The sequence below is a fragment of the Babjeviella inositovora genome (assembly GCF_001661335.1).
Source record: "Babjeviella inositovora NRRL Y-12698 unplaced genomic scaffold BABINscaffold_10, whole genome shotgun sequence".
In the NCBI taxonomy this organism is placed as follows: domain Eukaryota; kingdom Fungi; phylum Ascomycota; class Pichiomycetes; order Serinales; genus Babjeviella; species Babjeviella inositovora.
This window is the reverse complement of record NW_017566847.1, coordinates 143,944-157,906: the sequence shown is the minus strand read 5'-3', so window position 1 is coordinate 157,906 and position 13,963 is coordinate 143,944. Positions and strand designations below refer to the sequence as shown.

The 13,963-nt window shown below is 50.6% G+C and overlaps 4 protein-coding genes and 3 non-coding genes across 7 annotated transcripts; 4 read left to right on the top strand and 3 right to left on the bottom strand.

Annotated features, from left to right (window-relative positions):
* Positions 1-501: 501 nt before the first annotated feature.
* Positions 502-3,495, top strand: BABINDRAFT_172222 (uncharacterized protein; the record flags this gene model as incomplete). The annotated part of the gene is made up of 3 exons (XM_019130870.1): positions 502-853; positions 968-2,775; positions 2,875-3,495. 3 exons carry the CDS (start codon positions 502-504, stop codon positions 3,493-3,495), a joined length of 2,781 nt encoding a protein of 926 aa, XP_018983752.1.
* A 314-nt stretch (positions 3,496-3,809) lies between these two features.
* BET2 (Rab geranylgeranyltransferase) lies at positions 3,810-4,807 on the bottom strand (the record flags this gene model as incomplete). The annotated part of the gene is made up of 2 exons (XM_019131928.1): positions 3,810-4,712; positions 4,757-4,807. The coding sequence occupies 2 exons, from the start codon at positions 4,805-4,807 to the stop codon at positions 3,810-3,812; spliced, it is 954 nt and encodes a 317-aa protein (XP_018983751.1).
* A 433-nt stretch (positions 4,808-5,240) lies between these two features.
* BABINDRAFT_t281 lies at positions 5,241-5,312 on the bottom strand. Its single transcript has one exon. It is a non-coding gene; the product is annotated as a tRNA-Gln (tRNA).
* An 891-nt stretch (positions 5,313-6,203) lies between these two features.
* On the top strand, positions 6,204-6,275 carry BABINDRAFT_t289. The gene has a single exon. It is a non-coding gene; the product is annotated as a tRNA-Gln (tRNA).
* Positions 6,276-7,176: 901 nt separating this feature from the next.
* BABINDRAFT_t280 lies at positions 7,177-7,249 on the bottom strand. Its single transcript has one exon. It is a non-coding gene; the product is annotated as a tRNA-Thr (tRNA).
* A 1,107-nt stretch (positions 7,250-8,356) lies between these two features.
* On the top strand, positions 8,357-10,610 carry BABINDRAFT_14590 (uncharacterized protein; the record flags this gene model as incomplete). The annotated part of the gene is made up of 1 exon (XM_019127175.1): positions 8,357-10,610. One exon carries the CDS (start codon positions 8,357-8,359, stop codon positions 10,457-10,459), a length of 2,103 nt encoding a protein of 700 aa, XP_018983750.1. The 3' UTR covers positions 10,460-10,610.
* A 319-nt stretch (positions 10,611-10,929) lies between these two features.
* On the top strand, positions 10,930-13,854 carry BABINDRAFT_168165 (uncharacterized protein; the record flags this gene model as incomplete). The annotated part of the gene is made up of 1 exon (XM_019130570.1): positions 10,930-13,854. One exon carries the CDS (start codon positions 10,930-10,932, stop codon positions 13,852-13,854), a length of 2,925 nt encoding a protein of 974 aa, XP_018983749.1.
* Positions 13,855-13,963: the final 109 nt, after the last annotated feature.

Genomic DNA, 13,963 nt, shown 5'->3' with positions numbered 1-13,963 from the left:
CCCCCTGGCTCTAAACTCGTGATCCCAATCGGCTATCATATCCTTAGTGTCCCAATCGGGTTTCCGCACCTATTGGATATACGATCTCTTTCCAATCGATTCCACCAGATAAGTCCCAGCTTGCTACCACACCCGTTTAGACCCCCTGCACAGTTGCTGCGACGATTCACGAAGATCGGTATTGATTATTTAAAGTCCTCATTACTCTGTTCTCCATTTCATTCAATCACCAGCCTCTTTTTGCAAGCTGCTCATAAGTTGGTTCGTTAATAGAAGCGGTGTACGAGACTTCATAGTGGTCACCATTCCTCTCACCCACTCTCGGTATTCATAACTAAATCCGCCGTTCCTTCCCTGCTCAAGCCACAATTTCCGTTGCTAAGGCCATCATTTTCAGTGATTTCTTCGTAGCCCAATCCACCGTCTTCACTGATTCAGTCTACAGTTCCACGCTCTAGCGTCCTCCTTTTGCTCCTACCATAGCTCTAACTTCCCCCATTCATGCCCAGCTACAATCCCCGCGACCGCACGCTCTCCATCTCCGGCGCTCTCGCTGAGGGCTTCTCGCAGTCCCTCAACCCCTCTCAGGGTGATCTTAACGGTGGCCGTTCTTACGTACACGTGGGCTCCTTCAAACCGCTGAGCTTTCTCCAGAGCTCGCCCTTTGTCCGCTCGGGTGCTTCCATCCACGAGCAGACCGCGGAACTTGCTACTATCGGCATTGACGAGATGGAAGAGCTTCCGCGGTTGAGGTACAATCAGAACGATCTTTCACCGCGGTCCAAACCGGAGGAGCCAATTCCTCTCCTGAAGGATGCATTGCGGAAACCCCTGGGAGAATGGCCGCGTTCTGGTGATTGGTCACGTCAGGGAGAATCACAGCTGGAAGACCTGCCTCTCCTCGACATCCACTCGCTCCCGCCGCCTAAAGCCTCACCGCTAGGAAAGATAACCTTGCAGTGGGAAGCGCTCCGCTCCCTCGACCGCCAGACCATCTTTCACCACGCCATCCTTAACCCCGTCCGCTACACCCCTGCGGTCGCCATCGGCACCCTTCTCAATATCCTTGACGCGCTTTCCTACGGGATGATCATGTTCCCCGTCAGTGAAGCCATCTTTGCGGGCCTCGAGCCCACCGGGCTCTCCATGTTCTACGTCTCTACCGTCATCTCCCAGCTCGTGTACTCGCTCGGCGCGTCGGCCTTCAAGTCAGCCATCGGTTCGGAAATGATCGAGATCACGCCGTTCTTCCACACCATGGCGTTGGGCATTTTGGCGGAGCTCGGTCCGGAGAAACCCTCGGAGGTCATCACCACCACCATCGTCTCCTTCGCCCTCTCGTCAGTTCTCACTGGACTTGTCTTCTACGCACTTGGCAAGATGAGGCTCGGCTCCTTGGTTGCCTACTTCCCCCGCCACACGCTCATCTCCTGTATTGGTGGTGTGGGCTTTTTTCTCCTCCTCACCGCGATGGAGGTGAGCGCTCGTCTCGATGGTGGCTTCCACTTTGACAAGGAGACTCTCCACGAGCTCTTTGCCACCACAAATGTGATCCTCCAATGGGCGTTGCCGGTCGCGTTGACGGCGATCTTGGTGGTCCTCCAGCGGCGGTTCCACCACCACGCGATGGTCCTTCCCGCGTTCTTTCTCCTGGTGTTCTTCCTCTTCCACGTGGCAATCATTGCCGGGCCTTGGGACCTTGTCCAGGCAAGAGCCAACGGCTGGGTCTTTTCCCCGCCCGCCGGCCGCGAACCGTGGTATCATTTCTACACACTCTACGACTTTTCCCTTGTCCACTGGCGAGCAGTTCTCCACCAGGTCCCCACTATGCTTGCCCTCACCTTCTTTGGTGTCCTCCACGTCCCCATCAATGTCCCGGCGCTCGCTGTTAGTATCGGGATGGACGACTATGATGTGGACCGCGAGTTGGTTGCCCATGGCCTCTCCAACTCACTCCTGGGCTTGTGTGGCTCCATCCAGAATTACCTTGTCTACACTAACTCCGTTTTGTTCATCCGCGCCGGGGCAGATCTGCGGCTCTCAGGGGTGATGCTCGCCGCTGCCACTGCCGCGGTCATGTGCGCTGGCCCGGTTGTCATCGGCTACATCCCCGTCTGTGTCGTTGGCGCGCTCATTTTCCTCTTGGGCTACGAGCTTCTCGTCGAGGCATTGGTTGACACCTGGGGCCGTGTCAGACCGTCGGAGTACGCCACAATTGTCACTGTTGTCATTGTAATGGGCGTCTGGGACTTTGTCTACGGGATTCTCGTCGGGATTCTCCTCGCGTGCTTCCTGTTTGTGGTGGAAGCCTCGCGGCGCCCAGTAGTTTCCGGGGTTTTTACCGGCACCGTGACGCGTTCTACCGTGCTTCGTCATCCAAAGCAACAAGAGTTTTTGAAGCGGGTGGGTGAACAGATCTGCATCGTGAAGCTCCAGGGTGCGTTATTCTTTGGGTCTATTGGCGGGGTCGAGAAGACTATCCGGGAGAGGTTTGAGGAGCAGAGCTTTAAGCTGTCGCCGGTGCGGTACTTGATCTTGGACATGAACCACGTGGCGTCAATTGACTTTTCGGGTGCCGAAGGCTTTAGACGGATCCGGAACTTGATGGAGAAGCATGACACGGTGTTGATTATCTCATCGGTAGTGGAGGATGGGCCGGTGGTCAAGGCGTTGCGAGACGCGGGGTTGTGGGACGGAGAGTATGTGATTCAGTTGTTTGGGACATTGAACCTGGGGTTGGAATGGTGTGAAAATTGTTTTCTTGAAGCGGTGCGGGTGAGAGCGAGGGCCCGAAGCGAGGCTAGGGCCAGAGGCGAAGTTTCTGCCAGAGGCGGTGCCAGAGGCGAAGCTTCAAAGTCCATCCCGGTTACCCAGCAAAGAGGCGAAGCCTTATCGGCTGAATTCCTATCCCCTGAAGCCTCCAGCTCCGGCTACGGTTCTCTCTCTACTTCCATGGGCTTCGCCTACGGCTCTGTCCCTACTGGCTCTCCCCGCAACCTGCAAATTGTCACTGCTGCCAAGCGCACCCTCCACGATCTCCCTCCACGCGGGTCTTCCACGTCGCCCCTTCCCCTCCTCATGACCACCTTCCACGGTCTTTCTACCAAGGGCGAGGCCTTCTGGAGCACGCTAGCCCCGCTCTTTGTGAGGGTCCACGTTCCCGGCCAGTCTGAGGTGTATGCGCCAGGGCCGTACCAGGCGTTATTCCTCGTAGAGTCCGGTTTGATCAAGTGCGACTATCGTTTTGAAGGTGCCACCATCTCTTCTAGCGTGTTACCTTTGACTGCATTTGGCGACGTAAGCGAGAAGCCGCGAACCGTGACGTTTGTCGCCGACGCGGACTGTGTGGTGTGGCGGTTGGACCAGCAGGCGATCAGCAAGTTGGTGGAGAAGGCGGATGGCGGGGCGGTGTATAATGAGTTGTTGAAGATTGAGGTGAAGTTGATGCAAGAACGATTTAACGCGATTACGAGTTCTTTAGTGGTGTCGAGCTAGCTGTTACAGGTACCCACAGCGGTAGATATCTATCGACTACGGTACAGTGAATCGTCTATAACCTATGTATTTATATATTATCAATCCAAACATTGCTTTGGAGCATTGAACAGATATTTGAGTAGTTATTTCGGGATCTGGAAAAGTCTTGTATGACCGTATCTCTAACACTGCGGGCAGATTATACAACGAATCACTTATTGACAGACCTGTAAATATCAGCTTGCAAGGCGGCGACAGCTAGGTCCAGCCTTACAAAGCAGGTCATTTGTACTCCCAAAATAGCTACTTCTCGATGCAACCTTACATATTCATTACTCATACGGCCACTTCTTGAACCCATCCGTGACACTTTTCGGCATACAGTACACCGGATCCACCTCAACCAAGTCTTCGTACCCCATCAAGCTCAAGCCAGCAATCCCAAACACGGTATGGTAGACATCCGCCTGGTTATCCGGCCGATCGCTGATTCCGCCGTCCTTATCGTCCTGGGACTTGAGAATAAACTCGTATAACTTTGCGTGGTCAATCCAGTGGAGCTTATCAATGATGGCGAGCGACGAGAGCACCCACCAAGAGTAGCACACATCCGGGAGCTTTTCCGGCCGCCCGTTCAATCCTCCATTCGGCAACTGCCGCTCCGAGAGCCACGAACCTAGCAATTCCTGGTCCACCAAGTCAAGTCGGTTGGTGATCGCAAGAGTTCCTACACAAGTAAACACCTGCGCTGCGTGGCTTTCAGCACCTGGGACCATCCCATAGCCTCCGTCAAAGTTGGCACACTGCGAAATGAATTCCACAGCGCCATCCACCACCGTAGGGGTCAACCGTCCAAGGATGGAGAGAGCGTTGATGGCGGTGTACACGAAGCGTGTGTCTACTTCACCAAACAAGTCGCCTTGGAAAGCACCATTTTCCAATTGCAACGACATAATAAACGCTACAATTGAGTCAACCTCTGAAGGCGCTAGCACGTCTAGGGCGTCGAGCGTGGCAAGCATCTGCACAGCTGATAGCGTAGAGAGAAGATGGCCGTCATGGCGTGGAAAGGCGCCAAATCCACCATTGGGGTCACGGCAGCTGAGAATAAACGCTATCACATCGTCTCGGGGCAACGTATCCGGCGATTTCATAAGGCAGAGTGCGGTGAGTCCCCAGTAGAGTCCATTCATCCGTAAGTGCTCCGAGAGCCAGTACTCATAGTCGTCTTGTTTCTGAGGGGTTAGTATAGGTTCGGGAAGAAAAAACGTTTGCTTACTTTGTTCAATGCATCAATGTATGCAATGTGTTTTTCCCTAGCGAAAGACATTATGGGAATGATGGTGAATATAATCCGGTATTTTTGGGAGAAACGTATTTGCTATAAGCAAATGATGGAGTCGTGCCCAGCACTATAAATGTGGCGGTGCAGTCTCTTTGTCGTGACTGTATAGAATAAGCGGTAAAAGAAAGCAAATGGGTGTTATCTGGGTGGATTTTCGGGGTATATTTGTTTTAGCTGGGATATATTGTGGGTAAATGGAGGTTGTATAAGAAAACTTACCTTTAAACTAGTATTGTAATACAGAAATCACATGATTCATTATTGGCATAGTCTACGTATTACATATATATGTATCTATAATTATTTTCTGTGGTGACAAGGAAATCGTGATGTGATATTAGCAAGGTTGTACCGTTATTACAATTTTCTATAAAGTTGACAAGAATAAAAGACGGAGTTAAGTTTGAATGGGAAAAAAAGGTCGTACCCGGATTCGAACCGGGGTTTATTGGATCAGAACCAACAGTGATAACCACTACACTATACAACCTTTTCTGCTGATGTTGTCAGGGTTCCAGCGCCTGTTGGTATTCCAGTCGGGGGGTTGTAATCAGTCATTGATTCACAAGTTACTTATCGTGATCTTCCACAAAAATAAAGATAATATTAAAACCAAGATCATTCTTAGATCTGGAAAACTACTTTCTTATATAGCTTTCTTCGGTGCCTCATTTGCTTTATGCGACAGGATTAGTTTCAGATACTCATTATCAAACAATCCTAGTAGCCTCAACTGGAACCTCATAAGGTTCCTGAAACAACTCTCTAACTCTGACAGATGTAGGGGAACAAGTATTGCTATATGTGTCTGGTAATGGAAGAGCTTGCGATAAGAACCTGCTCACTAATGCGCCATGCTAGCACCAAGTGTTGCAAATCTATAAGGCTGCTTTATTGTGGAGTTCTTTGATAGATAACTATAGACTTGTTGAAATCTGTATACATCTGATGGCATAGGACCGTGTTATACCTGTGAAGAATTCCATATAGTGCTTCAAAACATTAAATAATATCTCAGACGTGGGTTCAGTACAAGTAAAAGCAATATTACTGGAAGGTCCAGTTGTCTTTAAAAAGGTATACGGGCCTTCACTTTTGTTAACCAAATATCATTTATCGCCAGGAATGCCCACCTCATTCAATTGCAGATTGTTAAAAAATCTATAGATTATTGCCTTATATAGTGTTATAGCCAGAGTATTTTTAAGTTATGACTTTCATTCGGTTAGTAGAATTTCTCATGGATGGAAAATACCGGTAGACAACGTATTTGGTAATAATGTATGATTAAAATGTATGAACTACAGGAAACCTATTCCAGTGCTTTGCCGAATCGATAGAGTCAGTCCCACTACAAGAGCTAATTTTCATTAGCAGAAAAGGTTGTATAGTGTAGTGGTTATCACTGTTGGTTCTGATCCAATAAACCCCGGTTCGAATCCGGGTACTACCTTCTCTTTTTTCAACTCAATTTTTGTTACGATAAGCTCCTCAAATGTGACAATATTGTCCGTATAGAATAGTGAAAAAGACATGCAACCACTCATTTTCTCTCCATAGAAACAGGAGGGTGTTCCTGGAAAGGAACCTTTATCCGAAAGACGTAGGCTCAAAGAGCAACCGAAGGGCAGACCCACACACCATACCCATCCAGGCCGATAATCATTCTGGTTATAGCTAGAACGTACATTGCAAATTACAAAACTTGACGTATAAAAAGACAAACTCGGGGCATCCGTTTACGCAGGTGACTGCATTCAGTCCTCACCTAGAACTATTAGTGACGCGTTCGGGAAGCCATAAACAGGTCGGAGTTTAACCTGGCAGATTATGGCCTCGACCGAAATCTCGGAAATATATACGGCCTTCATAATCCGTGGTTTATAACTTAGAAAGTGAGAATAAATACGTTAAAATCTGTAACCCGTTCCTGGTTCAGAATGAGGTTCGGAATGGCTGACTCCTGGGACACCTCTATTGAAGAAAAAATTTTGGTACATTGTGACATAAAATCCTTGACGATTGGATAATATCCACGGTTTGTTCTAATGAAAGCGTTTATATCTCTTCTAAACTGCCTCTTTTCACCGCGCCGTGGCAGATGAATGCTTTATCTATCGATTATACACCTTCGATTTCTCTAAAATTATCCTAAACTATTACAGAAGCACCGAACGTATCCTACTGACATCATTAATTGTCTCTGTTCTAGGACGGAAATGGAAGAATGTAAACATCAATCTAGGTCTCACGTTTTTGATCTTTAGCCACTGCATTTTGACTGTAAGCCCCTACCAATCTCCGAATCCGTGCTATTAATTTCCAATAACGACGGATCAAAGACCAAAAAGAATTGCCTCCAGACAGATTTGAACTGACGATCTCCTCATTACTAGTGAGGTGCCTTACCAACTTGGCCATAGAGGCAAGCTCTATTGCTGTCGGAGTTAGAGATTATATCGACGTGGCATGTTGAGAGGTTACGTTGATATGGCTGGCCAAGAGGTTGCGCTTACAGAGCAGGTCTCGAGAACCATATAAAGTGGTTTTCTGTTAATAGAAAACGTTTTTAGTTTAAACATATTTTTATTCTTGTGGAAGATTGTGGTAATATTTCGTGAATCAACTACTGGCTATAACCTCCTGACTGGAACTTCAACAGGCGCTAAGCTCCTGAAAGTTGGACGGGTTTGGTCTGTTACCAGAGAGGATAAGGATTGGACAGTCGGAGAAGGCGTCTATGTATTTCTCTCAAAAAGCAAACAAGGGTTGTATATAATATTACCGTTTAAGATTCGACAAGCTCAGACGTTTGTGTCGTCATCTCTACTTTGGCTATGAGGACCCTGCTACAAATAGACGAGATCTCTAAACTCCATATTTGCTTAGAGTTTTGGTCCTCCTCTCGCTGTTATTTAAGATTGGATTTAAAAGTCGCTAAAAATCAATTTCAAATGTCTTTTTAGTCCATAATTATTCTTTTCTATACTGCACCCACTTCTGGTTCAGGACTGCCCAGTAGTTCCGTCTCTGAGCACACCACTCAGGCTCAAAGTTACGGGTTTGATTTATATATCTGCTTTTTCTTCGTGGGCTCACTTACTAGGAATTATCCCCGGGAGAATACCACTACGTAGATTTGCCCAGAGTATCCGAGTCCACTGCATCATCCTTAGTCTGTAGATCATACGTTATTGGTAGGCAGGTATATTGTTTTCTGTCGCCGACAAGTATCAGACTCTCGCTCGATCTCAATCAGGATTAACACGGCCATACCATATTCTTTTTCGGTCAGAAGCTTCCCAATTTCAAGGTCTCTATTAACCAAATAAAACCAGACGGACCCCCCAGAAAAACACCCACACATAGCTACCCTGGGTCGTACTTCCGGCTCTTTTGCGCGGTCATTCGTCTCTGCCGCTGCGCGGTCTGCCCCGTGCATACTGGGCGATCGCTGTCACAGGACGCGATTTCGCGGCGAATCTATTTCTTTGCCTAAACCATAGCCTGATTACACGCTTACCATCCACATACATGCCTCCACAACGAACTAGGCGTCGTGTCGAGAGCGACATGCCACAGCGAACTTCGCGGCTTCAGAGCCACCGCCGCGTCGAGAGCGACGTGGTGGACTTTCTCGCGACCGCACCCGTGCCCCGTCTCGTCGGGGCAAGAGCCTTGATCCACGCGGTCCAGGCGATAAAGGCCACACCCCACGCCAGACACATTGGCACCGCCAAGCTTGTCTACACCAATGATGATATCGGGTCTGATTACTTTCCCCCAGACTCCGAAACCGAGGAAGAGGAAGAGGATGATCCCTCGGAATCAGATTTCTCGGACCTCGAATCCGAGGCTGAACCAGAACCCATGCAAAACTTGACCAAGCAGTGGGTTACGGAAGGCCTTAACTGCATCAAGAAACACAAAAAGTACAAGGTTTTGCTTCCCGGCCCGCTGTGTTTTGCTAAGCGCGAGTCACTAATTCCGTACTCCGTGTATTGTCCGACAGTGGGAAAAGAGCGGAAGGTGGTACGGTGGAAGGAGCTCGTGCGAAATGTGTGGGGCCTGGCCCCAGTAAAGTTCCGAAGTCCCGGCGACCACGGGGTCTGCGCCTGCGGCGAGGCCTGTGGCGAGGATTGCTTGAACCGCCTCCAGCAGGACGAGTGCGACGAGACGAGCTGTCGCCTCGGTGCGTACGACTGTGGCAATCGCGCGTTTCAGACGAAAAAGCTTCAGAGCAAGCGTGAGGAGCAGCGCTACGCGAAGGGCTTCGAGGTCGTGGCGATGGGCCAGAAGGGCAATGGGCTTCGGGCGACACGCGCGTTTGCTCCCGGCGAGTTGATCGTTGAGTACACGGGCGAGAAAATCAACCACGCAGAGGTGGAGCGTCGCCTCAACGAGTTCTACGCCGATGCGCACTTCTACTTTCTATCCTTGGAGAAAGGCTACGCGATCGACTCCGGACGAAAGGGCTCACTGGCCCGGTTTGCCAATCACTCGTGCGATCCCAACTCCAAGATGCAGCTCTGGTACGTTAAGGCTGAGCCGCGTGTCGGGCTATTCGCCGGGCGCAGCGGCATTCACCCGGGACAGGAAATCACTTATGACTACAACTTCGACTGGTTCCCCAATGCCACGCCTCAGGAATGCTACTGTGGGGCCCAGAAGTGTCGTGGGACAATAGGAAAGTCCACTGACCCCGTGGCAAGCCCCACCCCGTCTGAAACTGATGAAGATACAGAGTCCTCTAAGGAAGAGGAAGAAGAAGAGGAGGAAGAGGAAGAAGAGGAAGAGGTGGAGACGATGGAATCAGGTTACAAAAAGAAACATACAAATATCAAGACGTCGGTGAATGTCGCATATAAGGAATTTGAAGAGTCGTCACTAACCGTATTCTATCCTAATGGGGATGAGGTGCAGAAGCCGAAAAAAGCTCAGGCCAAGACAGCGGTGAAAACGGAAGTGCTTCCGGCGAAGGTGGCGAGCACCCTCGGGACTACGCTTATCGGGACCACTCCCACCGGGCGGAGGAGAAAGGAAGTGGAGGTAGAGGTTTACCCGGTGTATTTGCGGCGACTTTTAGAAAGTTTGAGCGGACCGGAAAGTGAGTCACCGCCGGCACTGAACGATGAGCCACGGCAAGCAAAAAGTCGCGGCAAGGCTAAAGGTTTCGACGGGTCACTACAGGCGAGGGGCCAAGCAAAATCCAACGAACCTGTTCCACCGGCCAAACTAAAGGTTGAAAGAAGGGACATTCCAGGAACGCGGGCGAAACGAGTGAGGCTCGGTGCTGCAGATAATCTCACAGCTCAGGCTGACAATGTCACCCCGGTGGACGACATGGAGAAGCTTCGTGTGACCAAGCCGCGTCTCTACAATCAGCTCATGTCGGACTTGAAGCTACCAGCGGCGCCACTTTCGCGCTCCCGCGTGTGGCGTGTGACTCCCCCGCCCAAGCGGCCAGTAAAGATGGAGATTATGTATTTAACCTCGTCCACAGAGTCACCGCTGCCTCTGGAGCCGTGCTCGGAGGCGCATTCCGACGGTGAACGATTCGTTCCGGTGAAGGCTCCGCCACCATCGGGATCGGTCGCGGTGCACTCTGTGGAAGCAGAGATGTTCCCATTGATGTAATTTCCAGAAAATTAATGGTATTAACGTACAGCACGATATGTCTGGTTTTAGATTAAAATCTTAAGGATAGGTCTAAGAGGGCGATACAACCGAACAATTTGTGGTAGCCTTTGGGAGAATTTTAAACGTATAGACATTTGCATAATTTTTCTTTTATCACCATATGACTGTAAATTAGGATGTTAATCTGCGGGGTATAGATCGAGTAGAAGCTTTATCCTTTTATTTGGATTATTCACGTTAATTCTGCTACCCTTCATAGACCTATACCTAATTTCACTAGCCAGTTTCGGCAAAAAGAAATCTATGTAGCCATCCACCTAATTTTCAGATTCTGCTCCGAACATTCCTCTAAACATATTTTATGTATGCGTTCAAGCGTATCCTAGTCCGCATTCCGGTGCGGGGTAGCGTGCACCCACCGACACCCGTGACGCCCTTTCAATTAATCTTTATCAGATTTCTTATCTATGACACTCTCCTCCTTCCATCTACTCATATCACCACCAATGGAAGACCCTCTCCCGCTGTTTCCAGCGCTCAGACGTGACTTGATCGGCAATCATGAAAACAAATTGCGCTTGATGAACTCTGCAGAGTTGGTTCTGCTCTTTACCGTATTGGGTGATCCCAAGCGTCATAGCCCCGCCACAATAGCCGCCGCTGCTGCCATCCTCAACACCCTCATCTCATACTACGTGTTCTTGCATAACGAAGCAGTGGACCGGTACCTGATTCTCCAGGATACGCTCACAAAGGACAGTTTGGCCCACTTCTGGCGTCAAATGATGGACAGCAATGTAGTGGGCATCTTGCTCCATATCAGCTTTATCCATACGAACCTCATTGAAACAAATTTTGCGTCCATTTTGACGCTCTTGCGGTTTAAACGAACGGCAGTACTTGATATCCCCACCCGACTGACCCAGTCCCTTCTCCAAATCATCCACACCACCCTTACCCCAGTTGCTGACCAGATTGATACCCCCCACCGGTCCCGGTCCCCTACTTCCCTTATCCTCAATACCCTTAGCCTAACAACCTACCTTTCTAACAACAACCTCGACCAGCAGCTGGTGCTTTTCCCGACACTCCTACGCGCGCTCTGCGCCGAGACGCGCCCCATCTTTGCGGTGCTCCGCGCGCAGTACAGCACCGCCTACTACAACACGTTTCTCACGTCGCACAACACACCGGAGTACTTACACACACCGCAGAACAGCTCGCTCCTCTGCCGGTTGCTCGCGGCTGCTGCACACCTTCTTGCAGGCGCTCCGGCACTCGCGCGCCACGCCGTTGCAGCGCGTCTCCACGCGGTGCCGCGGCCGCTCTTGTTTGTTGTCTTCTCGTTGATCCGCCACCGCGACATGGAGCTCCGGCTCGTAGCTAGTCACTTTGTTATTGTCTACACCAACAACTTGGACCAGGCCGAGTCCCCTGAGGTGGCGGTAACTCACGAGAAGTTGGTGCCGGTGTTGACTGATGCCATCGACAGCTACTACGCGGGGCCACGTCGCACGGAACTCACGCCGCTTGGCTTGCTCAACAGTCTCGCGCGGCTGGAGGATGCGTATACGCTCACGCTGTCAAAGTATGGGCTCATCTCTAAGCTTGAGTGGATCATCACCGCATGCTACGCGGTGGTGGAGGGCTCGACAAAGACACCTGCATACAGCAAGGGTGACGCGTTCCGTCACCTTAGTGACTGCTTCCAGCTCCTCGCAACGCTCTGTACGACGAACGAGGAACACCGCATGGAAACGGTCAAGATCGCGGGCCCCGACGGTGCCGTCTCGAACCAAAAAGACTTGAAGCATATTCTTAAGCGAATTCTCCGGCTTCACTTGGAGAACTTGCGGGCAGTCCAGGCGGGCAAATGGGGCGATTCGGTGCACTCCGACACTCTTCTTGCGACATGCGAGCTTACGCTTCACGCCGTGGGGTTGCTCAAGGCGCTCTCACGGTCGGTGTCGTTGCTCCGCACGTTTTTTGTGGACTTGGACGTGTGCGGGATAGTTGTGGAGGTGCTTAAGATGGATCTTCAAACGAAGTTGGCCACCGTGCGTAATGAGCTGCTTATTTCCGAGGGGAAGCTGTTCGCAGAGCGTGGTCAGGCATCCGAGGGCTTCATAGACGGGGAGAAAACTTGCAAAGCTGAAAATGGCACCATAGAGACTGAGAGTATCACCACTGGTTTCCCCTGGGGTCAGGACCACCCAGATGGCTTCTCTTCCGTTCCATTCCACATTCTCGAACGCAACAAGGAAGCTGCGTTGCTCATCAAGAATGATGCGCTCATCAAATCAGTGCTTCTCGGGTTTGTGGCAAACTCCGTATTGGACTACTCGTCTATCCGAGTTACGCTCCTCAGCCTTGATATCTTCAACCTCCTCAACGAGTTTGTCAAGAAAGCCATAGCAGTGTCAGAATCTGCATGCACGCGCTACGGAATGGCGGAGGATGAGTTTCGCGGTTTAAACGAGGTGTACAAATTGAACTCGTTGTCTGCCATCGGCAATATCCTCTATAATGAAAACTCCACAAACTCCATCAACACATCGCCCATGGGCTCTGCTGGCAGGCGGCCGTCTATCGGCTCCGTCAGCATCAACAGCCGCGCGCACCGGGACACTATCGCGAATAAGGTGAATCTTCATATGATTTTTAAGCTCTGTGACCAGCCGCGGAGCCTCCAGGTGCAAGAGCAGGCGTTTAATATTCTTCGGAATCTCTCGAGTAATTCACCAGTGTTTGCGGCTAGGATTGTCCAGTCATACAGGGCGTATCCCCAAGGGAAAGGGACTTTCTTGGAGTTTTGCACGAGAAAGATGCAAGAGCATCTTGGGGAGTCACAGGCACAACCCCTGGCAGCCGACCCCGTTCATTCGCGCATAATCGTGGCTATCACCTTCCTCATGGTCCACTTCGCAGCGTCCAGTGACCAAATGCAGAACAGCATTGTGCAGTACGAGCCGCTCATGCGGGCCCTCCGTGACATTCTCTCAGCCGGCGGTGCTGAAGCGAAGCTCGCAGTCGTATGGGTTGTCATAAACCTCACCTGGAACGAGAACCCCACCATCAGCAATCGCTCGCCGTCTGTGGGTAACGTGTTGCAGGATGACGACGAGATGGACGGGAAGGATGAGGATTGCTACACGTCCGAGGAGGGCGGCGATGACGGGTTTGCGCCGCAATTTCTGCGCCCGTTGAACTCGCGCACGTTGCGTGCGCGCTGTCTGAAGTTGGTTCTGTATGGTTTCGATGCGGGAATTGATGCGTTGGCCAGCGGGTTCGTTTCGCGTAACGGTGGGGTCTCCATTGATCTACATGGGCGCAGCAAGGTTGCGTTGGCGCAGCTTAAGCTGGGTCTCGGTCCAGAAAGGGGGTTGAGATAGCGCAAAGCCGGGGCTCGGAATATACATTTTTATCGATACTACCAAACATATTTCTGCGGATGGAGGACGAAGGAGAAATTACTTTATATAGGTTACATTCTAGAGCCCC